Source organism: Lampris incognitus, chromosome 4 (genome assembly GCF_029633865.1).
Source record: "Lampris incognitus isolate fLamInc1 chromosome 4, fLamInc1.hap2, whole genome shotgun sequence".
In the NCBI taxonomy this organism is placed as follows: Eukaryota; Metazoa; Chordata; class Actinopteri; order Lampriformes; family Lampridae; genus Lampris; species Lampris incognitus.
Window position 1 is genome coordinate 30,019,356 of NC_079214.1, and position 18,105 is coordinate 30,037,460.

The window sequence follows — 18,105 nt, forward strand, 5'->3', positions numbered from 1 at the left end:
TGAGCCTGCAGCCACCACACGGTCCTTGGCAGAGGTGGAAAACACCGCTTCAGAAAGTAGAAGTACTAACCATGTATTTGCTCCACCCATGCACTAAACCAGCTGATTCTAATTAGCACAACACTTCAGCCAGGTAGTAGAACTAATTAGTGAAATCAGCTGGTTTAGTCCATGGGTGGAGCAAATACATGGTTAGTACTTCTACTTTCTGAAGCCGGGTTTTCCACCTCTGGTCCTTGGCAGGGGGTGGCCTGAGTCCAATGGCATGGAGAACCAAGATGATTGGGGACCACCCTCTGTTGCAGCCTTCATCCGCCTTCATGGCCGTTGTGACCTGGAGACATCTTCCCCAAGTTCCGCCATTGAAGTCTTTGTTGAGTTGCACTTCGTCTGGAACCTTCCCCCTGACCTGTCCACCTTGGGTGACCCTGCCAGGAGCCAAGCTCCAGACTGCATAGGTCTTGCGCTCAGTAGTAAACGCAAACTTCTCCACCACTGCAAGGTGGGAATCCAAGGTGTGTTAGTCATTAGTTCTACCATTGTTCTTAATCTTTCCCGTTCTCTTATTCTCTCTCTCACTCACTCTATCACACACACACACTCACTCACTCACTCACTCACTCACTCACTCACTCACTCACTCACTCACTCAAAAATACTGAAAAAAAAATTACCGATTCAAGATGTAATCGGTGCCCAAAACATTGGAGCCCGGTCCACTACTTAAGCTGCACTGCCTTCACTGTGTTCAATGCGTTGTCTGTCGTTAGGAAAACATGGTATTCTTGAACGAGATCCCAGCTGGCTAGCCCTTCTCTCAGTCCAGCCGCAATGTTCTCCCCAGTGTGGTCACCTGTAGAGTAAGCAGTCTGAAGACAGCGAGCTTTGAGGTTGAATTCTTCATTAATGAAATGGATGGTCGGACTCTAATAGGGTTTTGCTGTACAGCTTGACCACATGTCCATGGTAGTGGCAAAAAAACTGCTGTTTTTAGCTCCACTGCGACTCTGCATGCACATTTTATATAGCTCCGGTAAGGCAACATGGGTAAAATTTATGCGGGATGGCATGCTGTACCGTTTATCCAGTAGTTTCATGGTGCAGTTTTGAATCTCGTTCATATGGAGATACTAGTAAGTGAACCGCAACCAAGTTGCAGTGATCATGACGTTTATTAGCTATCCACCCGTGTAAATCTCCCTCTTCTTCATCCTGCCAGCTAACTGCCTTCCCCCTGCCCCTAAACCCCCCCCCACTCCAACTCCCTCCTCCTAAATGCCCAGAATCACTTGAAATGCCGAGAAAAGTGGTTTTTAGCCATTTTTAGAAAATGCATATTTTGCATAATTATAATTATATTTTAATTTTCTGCTATTTTTCTGGTCCTCTCTGGAACAATACCTACCACCTCCAAAAGAAATTAGGATCATAAATGCTTTAGTTTTCGGTCCCGCTATCTACACTAACACACACATACACTAACACCACACACACACACATTCCGAAAATATATGAGTAGAAGGTGCGAAAGTACCCACACCTGTACGACACGTCACAGAGCGGATACATACCACCGTCTCTTCAGTTTATTTTCTTGTAGAGCCAGCAGGCAAGAGCATGTTTTCCTCATCGTCAGTGTCGGACGCCATGACAGAAGAGTGTAAACAACACGCAAGCATTGTGGTAATGTAGTGTTTCACGGACAGTTTTACAGGAAACTACAACGCGGAAGTGCGCTCGACTATGGAAGCCCAAATGACTGTGGACATTCCTCGTGGAGTCCACTCCGCGTACGTTCCGCCCGAGTATGTTTGGGCCTTTAAATGTGATTCATCAGATAAGACACTCGGACACTTCCACGCGCAACAGCAGCCAACTTTATTGTTCGTCAGACCCGCCAAAACCCGAACCGCCCGCACACTCTGATTTACATTCAAAAACAGAAAACTTTATTGAGTTCACTTCACGTGACAGCCGCCATATACGCCCATGCTCGACCCATGCAAATGCGACTCTGACGTTGTGGCTTATTTCACAGACGCTTTCTATTTCCAACGCTGCTCGCTGTCTCCGCCCGCCATCCAGCAACCCGTTAAGAACGCGAGGTTTGTGCGAACGGCGGAAAGAGCCGAGGCGTGACGTAGCCAGAGCCCACCATCTTGTTGAACTGCTCAGGATTCTGAAGGGATTCCACATATTGTATGCATATTCCGCATATTATGCATATTTTTAATGTTCTGCTATTTTTTATAGGTGCCCCTCATCATCCCCAATAACCTCCAAAAAGAATCAAGGCCCCAAGTGCTTTAGTTTGGCTGTTTATAGACTCCCACACAGACACACACCAGACACACATTGTGAAAATACAGGAGTCGATACTCTCGAACATTTCGGTCATTTATCCCTGCTGGATGGTATTCAGCCTCCTTGACACACTGGTGGTCGGGGTTTTAGCCATGCAATTTTCATATATGATCTTTTGATGCTTTGCTAAATGCTGGAACAGGTTTGTAGTGTTGACCTGTTGATCAACTGCGCAACAGTCATTTCTGCATGATACAAGATTCCTACGCAAGGCGTCCAGCATCTTGTAGATTCCATGCCCAGATGAATTCATGCTGTTCTCAATGCCAAAGGATGCGCAGCATGCTTCTAGATAGGTGTACTTGATAATAAACTGGCAACTATGTATTTTCATTCTTTGATTTTTTTTCCTGTTAGTGTTTAACTGAGCAGCTTTTATCGCTGAATGTTTTATGATTTCTTTTCCTTTACAACACATTTTTATTTTTATTGTTACCCAGTGAGCCGTTATGTGAGACCCAAGAAGAAGAGAGAAGAGCTGCTGATGGCCCTCCATCATTGACCAGCCAGAAGTCTGTTGCCTCTGTGACATCCTCTGAGCCCACTGGCACAGACTCCCACTGTGAGGGACTATAGACACACACACACACACACACACACACACACACACACACACACACACACACACACACACACACACACACACACACACGCAGTGTGTGCATTCCTTGATGTACCACAACCCCTAGATTATTCTTATTAGTTATTTTTATCTCACTCTCTCGCTAGCTGTGGTGAGTGTGAACGACAGTGAGGAACTCTTCAGCCCGGGCTCTGATGAAGAGGAAGATGAGGGGGAGGATGAAGAAAATGAATCTGATAGTCCTGAAGATGATGAAGAAGAGGAGCATGAAGAGGAGGCAGACTCAGGCAGTGAGGTGGAAATCATTGAAGAGGTAAAGGGTAATGGAAGACTCCCATCTCTGCAGCACAGCCCCCCTTCCCTTCTGTTATTGCACCAGAGACTACCCAACTATCTGCCCAGTCTATCAGAGCAGGAGGCTGCTGAGCAGTCACTGGTCCCACCTGAAGCAGGGCTGAAGGTACCCACTTTTTTTCATACTCCCGTACCTAAAACCCTATAAATTTCTTTTGGATTTTTTTTTCTCATATGCCTCTTGATATACAAAAGTCGCTGAGTGACTGTGGTTGTTGATGAGATCTAAATATTTTATGATTGGAAACACATTACAAACTTGCCTCAGCTAGTTAGAATCCAGAGTTGTGATCTGAGGAAATTGGTTGAGCTACTCCAGACTGCCTCTTTTAAGGAGAAAAATGCATGAGATTTGTGCGATATATTTCGAGTACTTCGAGTTTGAATTGATTGCGTTTATCTTTCTGAGGAGAAGAATAGGGGGATTTGTGTGTTTTGATATGGAAGACAAGAGGGGAGGGTTTGAAGTCACTAAACAACACAAGTCAAGTCGGAGAAGCGGTAATGTAACCTGTTGGTACCTGTTGCTGTTTTTGTTTTTTCCTTCTTTCTGCAGATGGTTGAAGGAGATATAGAGGGAGAAGTAGTGATGGTAAGACTTGGAGCAGATGGAGAGATGGAGGCAGCAGAGGAAGAGGAGGATGAGACCTCCTTCACAGAGCTCAAACCTTCCACTACTCTTCTGGTGCCCCTTGAGCTTGTGGATGGACCGGAGCATGACCTAGTGGATGGTGCACAGCTTGGTTTTACAGAGCCTGAGCATGCTACAGAGCCAGAGGAATCATTCACTAGAGCTCAGAGCAGCTTCTCACTGATGCTTGAGATGGTGGATAGTGATGGGGACGCAGAGGCAGGCACTCTGCCTGTGCAGAATGACCTGCAGTCCACCACCCAGCCCATAAAAGAGGGAATAAGTAATGAAAATGTGGCCCTACCAGAGATCCTTCTGGGCACAGACAACCAGGATATTCCACTGTCTGGAGATGCTCCTACACAGGACCTAGCAACAGATGTTGATATTTTAGGTGGATGTGCTGAAGCAGAAAAAGAAACGTCGCAGTCTGTTTTCACTGATGACTTTAATTTCACAGAGCATGCAAAACCCCAAAATACCATTTCAGTTGAAGACATTGAAACACACCAAGAGATGCCAGAGACCACTGAACAGAAAGCTGCTGAATCTGTTACTTTAGCTGAAAATGAGGCAAACAATGATAAAGAAGAACCTAAAAGTATGTCGGACTCTGGGTCCATTCTCACTGAAGAGGAGGATCTGTCAAGCAAAGACACTGGGATAATGAAAGAAACTGCGACAGAGGAGAGAGTGGAGGATGATAAATACACACCAGATGAGAACCAGAAGGAGCCCATGAGCCCAAGCATAATTATGAATGATCATGTGTCTGCTTTTAAAGATAACATACCTATTGAGACGGATGAGGCTGAAACAGCCCAAGCTGTGCATAGTACAGAGGTCGTGGCTGCCTCTGTGGAAGATCTGCAGCCGAATTGCAGTGCCCCAGCTGAGGCTGAGGAAGAGAAAAGAGAGGAGGATACAGTACTTCAGGAGGAGAGAGAAGTAAGAACCAGGGACAGAGAAAGAGAGGATATGGGTGAAGAAGAAACCAATGTACAGCAAATTTTAGACTCTCACCACCCATCAGAAGAACATTTTATTTTGGACACCACTGCCACCTCTCAGAAGGAGTGGAGCGCTAACTCCACATCAACATGGAGAACAACAAGGGGGGAAAAGATGGTTAAGTTAGACTCCTCTTTTCTGGAGGAGGATGGCAATGTAGAGGAGATTGAGACAGACTCTCAGGTCCTTGCTTCTCTCGGCCGTAAAACTAGAGGCAGCAGAAAGAGCCAGGACTTTAAGGTCCCAGTCAGCACACCTCGAAGAAGCACTCGCAAAGCACATCCCGAACCTCCTAAAGAGGAGCATCAGGAGGAGGACACTGTTAAGGAGCATGGGGAGGAGGTTGTGGGTGACAACAACATGGCCTCAGTCAGCTCTGGGACCTCTACCCCAGCCAAACACCGTGTCTCTCAGAGGGCCACTCCAACAAGGAGCAGTCGTAAGACCCGAAGTAGCTCTGAAGAGGCATCAGCAGCCTTACAGACAATACAGGAAGAGAACAAGAAAGAAGAGAAGATAATTGATAACACAGATGCTGCACAGAGCACCTCCAAGGTTCCTACCACAGCCAAGCACTGCAGTACACAGAATCCCACCCCAAGGAGATCCAGTCGCAGGATGCTGAGAAGTAATGAGGAGGCAAAATCAGTTCTAGATTGTGTGAAGGAGGAGACAGAACAAGATGAGGTTGTTATTCCATCTGTCAAAAGCAGCTCCAGAAGATCAAAGACTGGATCCTCTGTAACCCAGCCTGTCCTGCTGGAGGAAGAGGAGGTCAAAGAGCAGTCAAATTCTAGTCCTGCCAGGGTGACCCGGAGGTCCAGTTGTATGACCCTTAACATTTACCCAGCGGTAAGGACACTATTAGGTAGAGAAAAAATGTCATCTTCTCACTTTCGTTAATTCTACTTGGATCTACCCCAAATAGGCCTTGCTGTTTGCCATCTTGACAAAGGAAGACTGTGTTAGGCGTAATGTTATAAGTACAACAAGTTCAATTTATCATATACACGTAAAAAGTACCATGTGCCTCAAATGCATATGCCTTGGCTCTCTTAGCCCTTAAAACTATATATAAGGAAATAAGAAATAAAAACAATAAATTAGAAATCAGAAATCCTACAAATAATAAATGAATGAAAGTTATGTAAGGTACCTAGTGTTCATTATTCTGATCGCCTGGGGCTAAAAACTTTGAGGCAGCTGGTCTGAGCTCTGATGCTCTTTAAGCATTGTCCTGAGGGAAGGAATGAGAACAGGCCATGTGCTGTGTGGCTGGTGTCCTCCATGATACTAAGGCCTTCCTTCTCCAATGGGTGGTTTAAATGTCTTGAAGCTGTGGCAGTGCTGTTCCTATGATATTTGAAGCTGTTTTTACAATCTTTCTCAGTTGTTTGTGGTTCTGTTCGGTCAGGTTGCCAAATCACCACTATGCTTCCAGTAAGGATGCTCTCTGTGGTAGTCTGATAGAAATTGACCAGGGTTTTTGTGGACATTCTGAATTTCTTTTAAGACATCTCAGAAAGTATAGTCTCTGTTGTGCTTTCTTAATGACCCAGCTGGTGTTTCGAGACCAGGAGAGGGAGTCTGGGATCTGAATGCCTAAAAATCTGAAGTTCTTCACAATTTCAACAGGGACACCATTGATGTAAACTGGTGTCTGAATTGTTTTTGGACTTCCTAAAATCAACGATTATCTCCTTTGTTTTCTCAACATTTAAGTAGAGGTTGTTATATTGACACCATATGGATAGGTCCCTCACCTTCCTATAGGCATTCTCATTGTTGTCATTTATCAGTCCAATTACTGTGGTGTCATCTACAAATTTCACTATTCTGTTATGATATTTGGCAACACAGTCATGTGTGAACAAACTAAAGAGTAAGGGACTAAGGCAACAACCCTGTGGTGCTCCTGTGTTGAGAACTATGGTAGATGACTAGCTGGTACCTGCTCTCACTGTCTGGGGCCTGCCTGTCAGAAAGTCATATAACCACTTACAGATGGAATTACAAATACCAAGGTCCCTAAGCTTTAACACCAATTTAGATGCTAGAATGGTATTAATTGCAGCGCTATAGTCAATAAACAACATTCTGACATAGTTTTTTTCCCCTTGTTGTTTTAATACATTATGCAGAGTCAATGACACAGCATCTTCCACAGATCTATATGAACAATAAGCAAACTGTAGCGGATCAAGGTTGGCAGGAATGTTAAGATTTATGCATGTCTTAGCTAATTTTTCAAAGCATTTAATTATTACTGAGGTCAAAGGAACAGGTCTGTAGTCCTTAAGACAGGATAGTCAAGTCAAGTCAATTTTATTTGTATAGCCCAATGTCACAAATTACAAATTTGCCTCAGTGGGTTTAACAGCAACACAACATCCTATCCTTAGACCCTCTCATCGGATAAGGGACAACTCCCTTAAAAAAAAGAACCCTTTAACGGGGAGAAAAAATAGGAAGGAACCTCAGGGAGAGCAACAGAGGAGGGATCTCTCTCCCAAGATTTCTCCTCTCCGCTCCTCTCACCCAGGATACAGGTGATTTTTTTTGGGGGGGGGGGGTACAGGCACAATAAGGGTTTTCTTAAAGCATGTAGGAACTACACATAGTATCAATGACAAGTTAAAAATGTCTGTAAAAACATTTGATAGCTGACTAGAGCAGGTCTTAAGGACAGAAGATGGAATACTGTCTGGGCTGGCAGCTTTGCATGCTTTAACAGATTTAAAACTCTTACTCACGTCAGCCTCTGTCACTTGATGTGTTACCTCGTTGAGTGAGTGCCCAACAAGGTTCTGTATATTGTCTGGTGGTCCCGAATCACACTCAAAGTGGGCATAGAATATGTTCAGGTCATCAGGGAGTGAAGCGGCGGTGTTGGTAAAACCACCCTGCTTTGGTTTGCAGCCCATTATCGCTTGCAGTCCCTGCCACATGTGCCTGGAGTCGCAGTCGTTTTAATGCTGTTTTACTTTATCCCGCTATTGTTATTTTGGTTGTATTGATGGCTTTCCTCAGCGTGTACCTAGCTTCCTTGTACTGGTCCTTATCCCCAGCTTTAAAAGCAACATTTCTTTCTCTTTAGTCTCAGCCGAATGTCGCAATTAATCCAAGGTTTCTGATTTGGATAGGAGCAAGTGGTATGTGTGGGAGTACAGGTGTCCACACAGAATTTAACCTGTGTAGAGTAAAGTTACTTTTCTTAATATCTGACAAACATCCTATTCAAAAATATTTTTACTCAACATTTCTTACTTTGTCAACAACCATTTTTGATTGCTACATTAGAACATTTCTGTCATATACAACTATCCTACAATATTTATTGAATTTAGTAAGCTTGCTTCTAAAGGTCATTGTTTACTTTTTCATACCACCAGGGGAATTTAGAGTCTTTATCAGCCCTTCGAAGCAAAACGAAGAAAAGAGGAGAGTCAGCCAGCAAGAAGACAGAAAAACACCTGAATCTCCCTGAGCCTGTCTTTAAGAATGATTCTGCTTCCATCGTCCACACCACCCGGTCAACCAGAAGCAAACTCTGGAACAATCCTAAGGAAGCTCTCCCCTTTCTGGACACCCAACTAGAGGTGGAATCTGAAATACCGGTTGCTGACGACTTCATCAAGAGGCTCCAAGATGAAGAGGAGAAGCAGGAAGGTGTGTATTTTGATTTATAAGCCAGCTTTTTCCTTTGTCTCACTTTTTCTGATGTTTGAGTTGCTGTTATTACATTTTTATTTCACCCTTTATATCTTTTTTTCTACTCTATTTTTTGTTATTCAATGTCATTATACAGTCTAATAGTAGTAGTATTAGTTAGGGCTGTGCGATACGATATATATCGTGTGACGATAGAAAACGTGTCGCTTCATATTACGCTATTGTTTATTTCGTTGTTTTGCAAATCACAGTCTTTACAGCAATATTTTTCGTCATTTGGACAACCCTTTCCGCTCTTGGCTCAGCATGGACACAGGCAGGAAATTTGCATGAGGGCAATACAAAGAAACATGGAGGACAGTGAATGTAATGAGGAACGGGGTAATTCCAAACAGAAAGACTCCGACCAGCCAGGACAAAACAAGGAGCTTGTACCTAAAAGAGGTGCTACTTCTATTTTATGGACGTGGTTTGGGTATGAAAAGTCTGACATGGACCAGAAAACCATACTTTGCAAAATATGCCGCACGCCGGTCCCCACAACAGACTCAAACACCACTAGCCTCTTTTACCACCTACGCAAGAATCATGTCAAACAGTACGAACAGAGGCGAAGCTTCTGAACAAGCAAGCCAGGCAACTGCTTGGAGCCCCAGACAGTAGGGGGCCCCCAAGGGCTGACAGAATTTACTCCAAAGCAGTGACTGCAACCCCCTCCGCCTTGAACAACCAATTGACAATTTGCAATGACATGACATCACAGTAGGAAACCTCCCTTGTAAGGGCCCCATGTCATTCGTGTTGCGCACTGGCTGCACTCTTCGAAAGTTACATTACATTACATTACAGTCATTTAGCCAACGCTTTTATCCAAAGCGACTTACAATAAGTGCATTTAACGTAGGAAATCAGTAGAACTACTAGTCATCAGAGGTCATAAGTGCATCTTCTCTCTAAACAAGCATCTAAGAGCAAAACCAGTGTTAAAGTAAAAGCGCAAGAAAGAGATTTTTTTTTTTAAATGAGTGAATACAATAAGTGCTAAGAGCAAGTAACAGGTTAGTAGTTCTTGAAGAGGTTAGTTTTCAACCTATGCCCAAAAGATGGGCAGTGACTCCGCTGTCCTGACATCAGTGGGGAGTTCATTCCACCACTGTGGGGCCAGGACAGAAAAGAGCCGTGACCGGGTCGATCGGCAGCAGGGGCCTCTGAGCGACGGGGCAACCAGGCATCCCGAGGCAGCAGAGCAAAGTGGTTGGGCAGGGGTCTAAGGCTTGACCATGGCCTGGATATAGGAACGAGCTGTTCCTTTCACTGCCCTGTAGGCTAGCACCAGAGTCTTAGACTGGATGCGAGCAGCTACTGGGAGCCAGGGTAGGGACATGAGAAGGGTAGACGTGTGGGAGAACTTAGGGCGGTTGAACACCAGATGAGCTGCAGCTTTCTGAACAAGCTCCAGAGGTCTGATGGCCGATGCCGGGGCACCAGCAAGGAGGGAGTTGCTGTAGTCAGCCGGGAGATAACCAGAGCTTGGATGAGCACCTGTGCCGTCTCGTCGGCGAGGAATGGGTGAATCCTCCTGATGTTATAGAGGAGAAATCTGCAGGAGTGAGCAACCAATGCAGCATTTGCAGCAAACGACAGTTTGTCCAGGATCACACCAAGATTCCTCACAGTCCGAGTTGGCGTCACCACAGTGTTGTCAATGGTGATGGCCAGGTCTCAGTGCGGGCAACATTTCCCCGGGAGGAACATCAGCTCTGTCTTGTCCAGATTGAGCTTCAGGTGGTGTGTCGCAATCCACAAGTTACTCCCAGCGTCCACATCACACAGTTTATATTTCGTATATTCTTTTGTTGGTGTCAGATTATTTATAACTTAATGGCAATGAACGCTGGTTGGGGGCCCCTCCTGAGAATTTTTGCCTAGAGCCCCAACAGACCCTAGCATCGCCACTGAGTACGGAGAGTTTACAGATGAGAGCCACAACAGCACAGTTGAGTGCTCAAAACAAACCCCAGACTCAGACATTGCAAGAGGCTTTTGCCCGCGGCACACCATATGTCAAAGAATCACGAAGATGGAAGGCGATAACAACTGCCGTTGCAACTTACATCTCAAAGGCATGGCCCCAATTTACATGGTCGAGAAACAGGGATTTTGTGAGTTGGTGCGAACACTCCACCCAAGGTACACGATGCCAAACCGAAAGTCAAGTATATAATTGAAAATGTAATAAGAAATAAGCCTTTCCATGTGGTCATTTTATGTAAAATATTTATTCATTGAATTTACAGAAAATGTGCTATATTGTGATGTGTATCGTTATTGTAACATGAATGACCTCTATCGTGATATTAGATTTTGGTCATATCACACAGCCCTAGTAGTAGTATTAAAGTAATTTAGAAAATAATTTGGCTTCTCAGCCAAAATTAACAAATTTCATTGCAAATCAATTAAACTATCTTTCTGTAATTAAAACAGGAGCAGTTGTCAAGGAAGTAGTGGGAGCCAATAAAAGGAATACAAAGTTATCTGTGGAGAAGATTCCATCTGCTTTTCCCATTAACATGGGAAACAACCTGGTCCCTGAGCCTGAAGATGATCAGGCTGACCTAACCCAAGATTCATTAATCTATTCAAGAAGGCAAACAAGAGGTTAATATCATCTTAATTCACTCTTTCATTCATTCATCAGGGATGGAATATTGATCCTGTGTACCTCTTCTTGTCAGGGCGCAGAGCAGAATCTTCTGTCCAACATGAAGAATTTTTGCCCCTTGTCACACGCACAAGAAGAAATGTTGCTTCCAGCATTGCCCTCACAGCTCAGGTTAGTGTTGATTAGTGTCTGTTTGGGTTCGATGATGTGCGAGTTTTATTTTCAATCACCTCTAATTTCAACTATTTTTTTCTACCCCAGCATAAAAATAAACATCCTTTAGGAAATGATATGGAATCAGAGATGGCACCACCCACTACTAAAATGAGAAAAAGCAAGCGAACAACTAGGTAAGAAACTTCTTTGTGGCATGATCAACAAAAGTAGGTTATGCCTGTGATAGTAATGCTGATAACACAAGACCCAAAAAATAGTAATTGGAAATTTGCCTGTTGATGATCATGATAATTGATATCTTTATTTATTTTTTTGTTCAGGTTATGTAGAATCTGAACAAATTATTCAGAAATGCACAGATGATGATAATCTAAAGCCTGCATACTTCTCAAAGCAGCTTCCCGTGTGATAAATCTCATCTTTTGGGCTAAAACAATGTCAAACCTATGAATGTCTGGGCATCTGGGTAGTGCGGCAGTCTATTCCGTTGCCTACCAACACGGGGTTCAAAACCCCGTGTTAACCTCCGGCTCGGTCGGGCGTACCTATAGACACAATTGGCCGTGTCTGCGGGTGGGAAGCCGGATGTGGGTATGTGTCCTGGTCGGGGCACCTGTTCGGGGGGAGGGCAAACTGGGGGGAATAGCGTGATCCTCCCACACGCTACGTCCCCCTGGCAAAACTCATCACTGTCAGGTGAAAAGAAGCAGCTAAAGACTCCTCATGTATCATAGGAAGCATGCGGTAGTCTGCAGCCCTCCCCGGATTGGCAGAGGGGGTGGAGCAGCAACCGGGACAGCTCGGAAGAGTGGGGTAATTGGCTAGGTGCAATTGGGGAGAAAAAGGGGGGGAAATAACAAACAAAAAACCTATGAATGTTTCATTTATAACATAAAACTGCTTTACTTCACGGATCAGGAACACTTTGTCATTTCACTTCATGCACTTGCATACATGAAATGAAACAAAATGCCATTTCCCCCAGCCCACAGCAGTACAACACAAAGACAAAAACACATTCCAAAAACTACAAGAACACACATATATCAAAACTGAACAAAAAGGGGCGTCCAGGTGGCATCGCAGTCTATTCCGTTGCCTACCAACACGGGGCGAGCGGTTCAAATCCCCGTGTTACCTCCGGTCATGCATCCCTGCAGACACAATTGTCCGTGTCTGTGGGTGGAAAGCCAGATGTGGTTATGTGTCCTGGTTGCTGCACTAGTGCCTGCTCTGGTCGGTCAGGGCGCCTGTTCATGGAGGAGGGGGAACTGGGGGGAATAGCGTGATTCTCCCACGTGCTACGTCCCCCTGGCAAAACTCCTCACTTTCAGGTGAAAAGAAGCAGGTGGTGACGCCACATTTAACGGAGGAGGCATGTGGTAGCTCTCCCTGGATCGGCAGAGGGGGTGGAACAGCGACTGGGATGGCTCAGAAGAGTGGGGTAATTGACCAAGTACAATTGGGGAGGGGAGGGGGAGGGAATCCGGAAAAAAAAAACTGGACAAAATATCACTGTCCAAGGGAACGAATGCCAGCCAGGATGAATGTCGGAACTGCCAGTCTGCATGAGCTAGCAGTTAGCTTAGCCCGCCCCGCTTCCGCGTCCTGTCAGACCGCCCTCGGTGTTTCCTCCTCGGGCACAGCTCCAGGCAGGGGCCGTCGTCCCCGGGCCCACCAGACGAAGCAGACCAAACTCTCCCAGCCGATCCAACGCCAACTCTCCCAGCCAGACACCCTCGACACACCTCCTTGCACGCCTCACGACGACATCAAAACATCACAGTCAACAGCAGGTGAGGCCGTCGCCAGACTGCCCTCGGTGTTATTGGAACTGCTGGTCTGCATGGGCTACCAGTTAGCTTAGCCTGCCCTGCTTTCCCAGCCGATCCAGCGCCCGCTCTCCCAGCCATCAAATGAAGACAAACTTAGACGCAGATGCGGACAAAGACATTGCATGGACGGTACTGGGTGAGGCCACCGCAAATGTGAATTCGCGCCATCATCTTGTGACACCGGGTGAGATCGCTGCAAACACGAATTCGCGCAGCCATCTTCCCACACCAGAAGCGGAATTTCTGATAGCTTGCTCACTCAATATAATAGTCACTCAGAGATTCACTGAAAAAAATATAATTTTTTGCATAAATTTATTGACTACAATTTTCGTTTTCCAATTAAAAACCAAGCCTGTCACTTCACTCTCGCGTTGCCTATTTTGGTTGTGTTTTGTGGGAAACTTGTTTTTTTCTGTCTAGCTTTATTGTTGTATAAAATGACATTTTTTCTGATGTTTTGTGAACAGATGTATAATCCAGTCTAATCCAATAACATTAGAAATGTACTTGTTTTTTTTTCTAAATTAATTGTATCAGAGTTCAGTATTCCCTTATGGGGGGGGGGTTCAAATTCTAAACATTTATATATTGTTTGGGTCTATTATTGGAAGTTGATGCATACGCAGTTTAACTAGGATTTTGTTATATTTTTTGAATGAAAAAAATGATCCAAAATTTGACATTTAAAATGTAATCCATGGAAAAGGTAAAAGAAAATTGACCTTGAAGTGGTCAATTCTTTTTAACCTTTAGACCACACAGAATATAGATGCAGATACAGATATTTTGAGCATGAAACAGATACAGTATTTTTGCATTACACCCCTACTTCAGATACAACAGATAGGTTATTTTGTTTTTAATTCGTTCATATGCTCAGTTTAATATTTATTGTCCTTATTGATTAACATTTACATAGTCACTTTTCAGCTGTGTAGGAACTAGTCAGTCAGGGTGGTATCTTTAGTTCTGGGACTATGCAACTATCAGCTCAAATTAATAAGTATTGGCATTATCAGATGGGGTCAGCCTTGTCGAGTAGAAAAAGGATATACTATGAGTATGGTGAATGTGCCTAAGTACTTTATAAAAAAAACAAGGTCCATACATGACAATAAAACTAATCTGATTGGGGAAAAAAGAGGGCAATTTCCCAAATGTAATTAATATTTTCATAACTCTATTATTAGGATTAACAAAGGAGTTACTATTTCTTAACATGAGCAATTTTGTCTGTTTCTGGCTCAATATTTTTTTCTGAGACTGGTTATGGTTGGCATGGTAGCTGCCAGAAAATGATCCTAACAAACTGGAAATCACCTACACCCCCCTGCTTTCAGAAATTTTTCAATGAAATGATCATAATCATACAGATGGAGAGAATGCGCTTCCATAAATCTAAAGCACCCAAAAGATTCTTGAGCAAAGAAAGATAATTTTAAATTACAGTCTGTAGTGATACAACCTGGTACTCTTTACCTTTTATCTGTACTCTTATAATACCTGTGTAATTTCTTGAAAAATGCTGTGAACCAAGTTACATTATAAACCCTTTTTTTCTCCTTTTTGTTGTTTTTGTTTTTGTCTGTTAAGTTTCGTTTTATTTTGTTTTATCTTGTTTGTGTGTGTCTTGAATATAAAACTGAAAATAAAGTCTTAAAAAAAGGGAAAACAAAGCAAACTGGCTGTAAATATGGCTTTGATTAACTAGATAAAATCAGCTGTTGATCCCATGTGAGCCTTCAGAATATTTTATCTTCAAAAAATCAAACCATCCTCAACTCAGTGAATGGTCCTCAGTATAACATGAAAATTAAAACTTAAGTGCTGCAACACACACAGTTAAAAACCATTGTCGATATCCATTACCGTCTTCAGAATAAAGATCTGCGTGTCTACATGTGGAGCTGGTTTCATCACATATTTAACTTGTCATCTATGTTTCAGCTGGTTCCTTGTTCTATTAATTGCTTTGTTTTATCAATCTGTCTATAATTTTGTGTCTATAGGACCAAAGCATCTCTGGTGGCACTTCCTCTAGCAAAGGTGGACCTTATCTCCCCTCCACCCAGTCCAGCCGAGTCTGCGCCCCTAACTAAGAAGAAGGTTGAGGAAAGCGATGCCCCAGCCCCTCACATGAACCTGAGACGCAAACGAATAATGGACACCGCTTTCCCAAAGCCTGTCAGCCGCAGGAAGAAACTCTGATTTGGAAAATGCTCCCATACACATCAAACCTCCTGAAAACCTTAACCAACTTAGTCAGGAGCTGCAGTGAGAATCAAGTGTGTGTGCCTCCATGTTGGTGTTTTTATTTTTATTTTATTTACTGATCATGGCTCCTTTTCTGCAAAGACCTCATTAGCATTACAGTTGTCATCATTTACCGGATTCCTATTTTGAGTTAGAATACTCTGGGCAGGACAGCAAAATGGTGATGGAGACTGTGGAAGACTGACTGATGTCATCTGTCTCACATCCAAGACTATTTTCACCTTTTCCTGTAACTTTTAATTTGTCTGTGGATGCAAAATGATAAATTTGAAAGAAACCCATGAGGAGCTCCTTGGTTTTAGAAAATCCCTTAAACTAAACCTGGAAAAGGTGTCACTCTTCTCAAACCAAGAGGTTTTACTCACCCCCTCTTTGATTTTATTCCATTTTCCTGTTTAAGATTTTTTTGGGGTCTGCTGTTTTTGTCCCCCCTCCCCCCCCTATTTAAGGTTAAGCAGCGATGTTTCTACTGATGAATATGTAAATAGACTTTTGCTATTTTCTAAATAGAATTGAAAAATCATTTTTTCCCCCAAAAAAACCCTTATTTTCTCCTTCTGATGTCTGAAATGTTTGATTGCGTTCGATCTACTAATCAGATAACCCCATTGTAGTCTTAAATTTCAAGATGAGACGCTGTGAGTATTTTGTGAAAGATGCACAAACCTTGTACAATATTATCAACAAATTTAGACTGTTTTTGTATGTCATGAGTTTGTTGTATATTGTGAGAGAATTTGACTTGCACAGCGATTGGGACTTGTAAATAGGCTTGTTAAGTTCTTGGTAACTGCCAGCTGACTAATAGGCTATTTTCAGATGAATGTATGTAGAATGTTTTATTTTTGATGACTGCTCTTTGATAAATATGTAAAGCTTGAATTATTCCTAGAGTGGTGTGGAATTATTTCTTCAATTTTAATTTCTTGCTGAGATTCAAGTACTCTGTGTGGCGAGTGTAAAGCTGTTGCTTTGGTTGTTAATTTTTTTGTCATTGGCTAGACATGAGAAAGGAGACATTAGCATCTTAACATCTATGAACACGCTTTGTGTGAGTTTGATGTAGGAAGGGGAGAAGCTTAGATATTCCTTGTGAGTCTTCATTTTAGAAGCCTGTAGATGGGTGTAGACTGGAGTCCTGGCCTGACGCGTTGGCTCTCCTGTGTTGTGCCATCCTTTTGGCCAACATCTATTTAGTTTCCCAAGTGTACATGTCATGCAATGCTACCGGCACTTAACAGTGTGCACTATATTACTCTGTTTGTGCCTGGGTATCCGATCCTTAATGTATCAGGCCAGGACTCTACACCTATCTACAGGCCAGTGGCCACTCTTTCAAAAATTAGGATGTGCACATCCTTAATAGGGAGGAACGCTGGTTTGAATGGGGAGTCAAAAGAGGCGATCTATGTGAAAAGAGAACGACCATCCCGAAACCGAGGGGGGGGGAAGAGTACATCTGTCGCCATCTTACAATGCTGTGATTGCAACTATTACCCATTCCTCTGTGAATAGTACACATGGCCATTGAAACTCTGGTTAATGGTCACACCCATATTTGCACATTAAACTGGTCATTGGTTTCGGTCGTTACGCAACTATTGTTTATATGGGTGGGGATACCTGCAGTCAGTTTAGAAGAGGTCACTTAGATGAGTGATGAAACGTAGCTGTCAATAAACGTATCCAAATGAACGGATTCAACCGTCTTTGAAGAGGTGATAAAAGTGCAATGGTGCAGAGAATATATGAGATGCTGAAATAAACGTTAGCAGGTTACTTACATACATGCCTGAAGTAGGTGGACATGTCAGAGCGTACCAGTATACATACAATGTACAGTACAGTATATACACAATGGTTGGATTTATTTGAGCTTTCATTTGAATGACAGTCTGTGGAAAGAAACTTTTTTTTTTTGAGGGTACAGTGCTCTGTAGCACCTACCAGAGGGGAGTAATTGGAACAGGTTGGGACCAGGGTGTGATGGGTCTGCAGTGATGTTGCCTGCCCCCGTTTCCTGAGTCTGGAGTTTTATAAATCCTGAATGGAGGACAGGTTGGCAGCAGTTATTTTCTCTGCAAACTTAACTGTCCATTGTACTCTGGCCCTGTCCGGTTTGGTGGTCAATCCAAACCAAACAGTGATGGCTGTGCACAGGACAGACTGGAATATTGCAGTGTAGAACTGAATCAGCAGTTCCTGATGCAGGTTGTCTATTTTGGATGTCATTGGGAGTGACGAAGGACAGGATTAGGAATGAGTATATTAGAGGGACTGCTCAGGTTGGACAATTTGGAGACAAAGCATTGAGATGGTCTGGACATGTGTGGAGGAGAGATGCTGGGTATATTGGAAGATGGATGCTGGGTATATTGGGAGAAGGATGCTGAATATGGAGCTGCCCGGGAATCCTTCCTTCGGCAGTCCATCGAAAACGATGATGACTGTGATGCAGTTTAAGCTTGGCAAGCATGCCTGTGAGCCATCAGGCCCGCATTAGAGTGACAATGTCATCCACATTTGTCAGAGACGA

At 43.5% G+C, this 18,105-nt stretch overlaps 1 protein-coding gene across 1 annotated transcript in view; it reads left to right on the forward strand.

Annotated features, from left to right (window-relative positions):
* Nucleotides 1-16,451, forward strand: part of ahctf1 (AT hook containing transcription factor 1) — a 127,666-nt gene extending 111,215 nt beyond the window's left edge. The window contains exons 33-40 of the mRNA XM_056278844.1: nucleotides 2,805-2,926; nucleotides 3,094-3,407; nucleotides 3,858-5,795; nucleotides 8,336-8,612; nucleotides 11,103-11,276; nucleotides 11,354-11,451; nucleotides 11,542-11,630; nucleotides 15,305-16,451. Coding sequence (XP_056134819.1) covers nucleotides 2,805-2,926; nucleotides 3,094-3,407; nucleotides 3,858-5,795; nucleotides 8,336-8,612; nucleotides 11,103-11,276; nucleotides 11,354-11,451; nucleotides 11,542-11,630; nucleotides 15,305-15,503 — 3,211 coding nt within the window. The 3' untranslated portion in view covers nucleotides 15,504-16,451. The remainder of the gene's footprint in view (nucleotides 1-2,804; nucleotides 2,927-3,093; nucleotides 3,408-3,857; nucleotides 5,796-8,335; nucleotides 8,613-11,102; nucleotides 11,277-11,353; nucleotides 11,452-11,541; nucleotides 11,631-15,304) is intronic.
* Nucleotides 16,452-18,105: the final 1,654 nt, after the last annotated feature.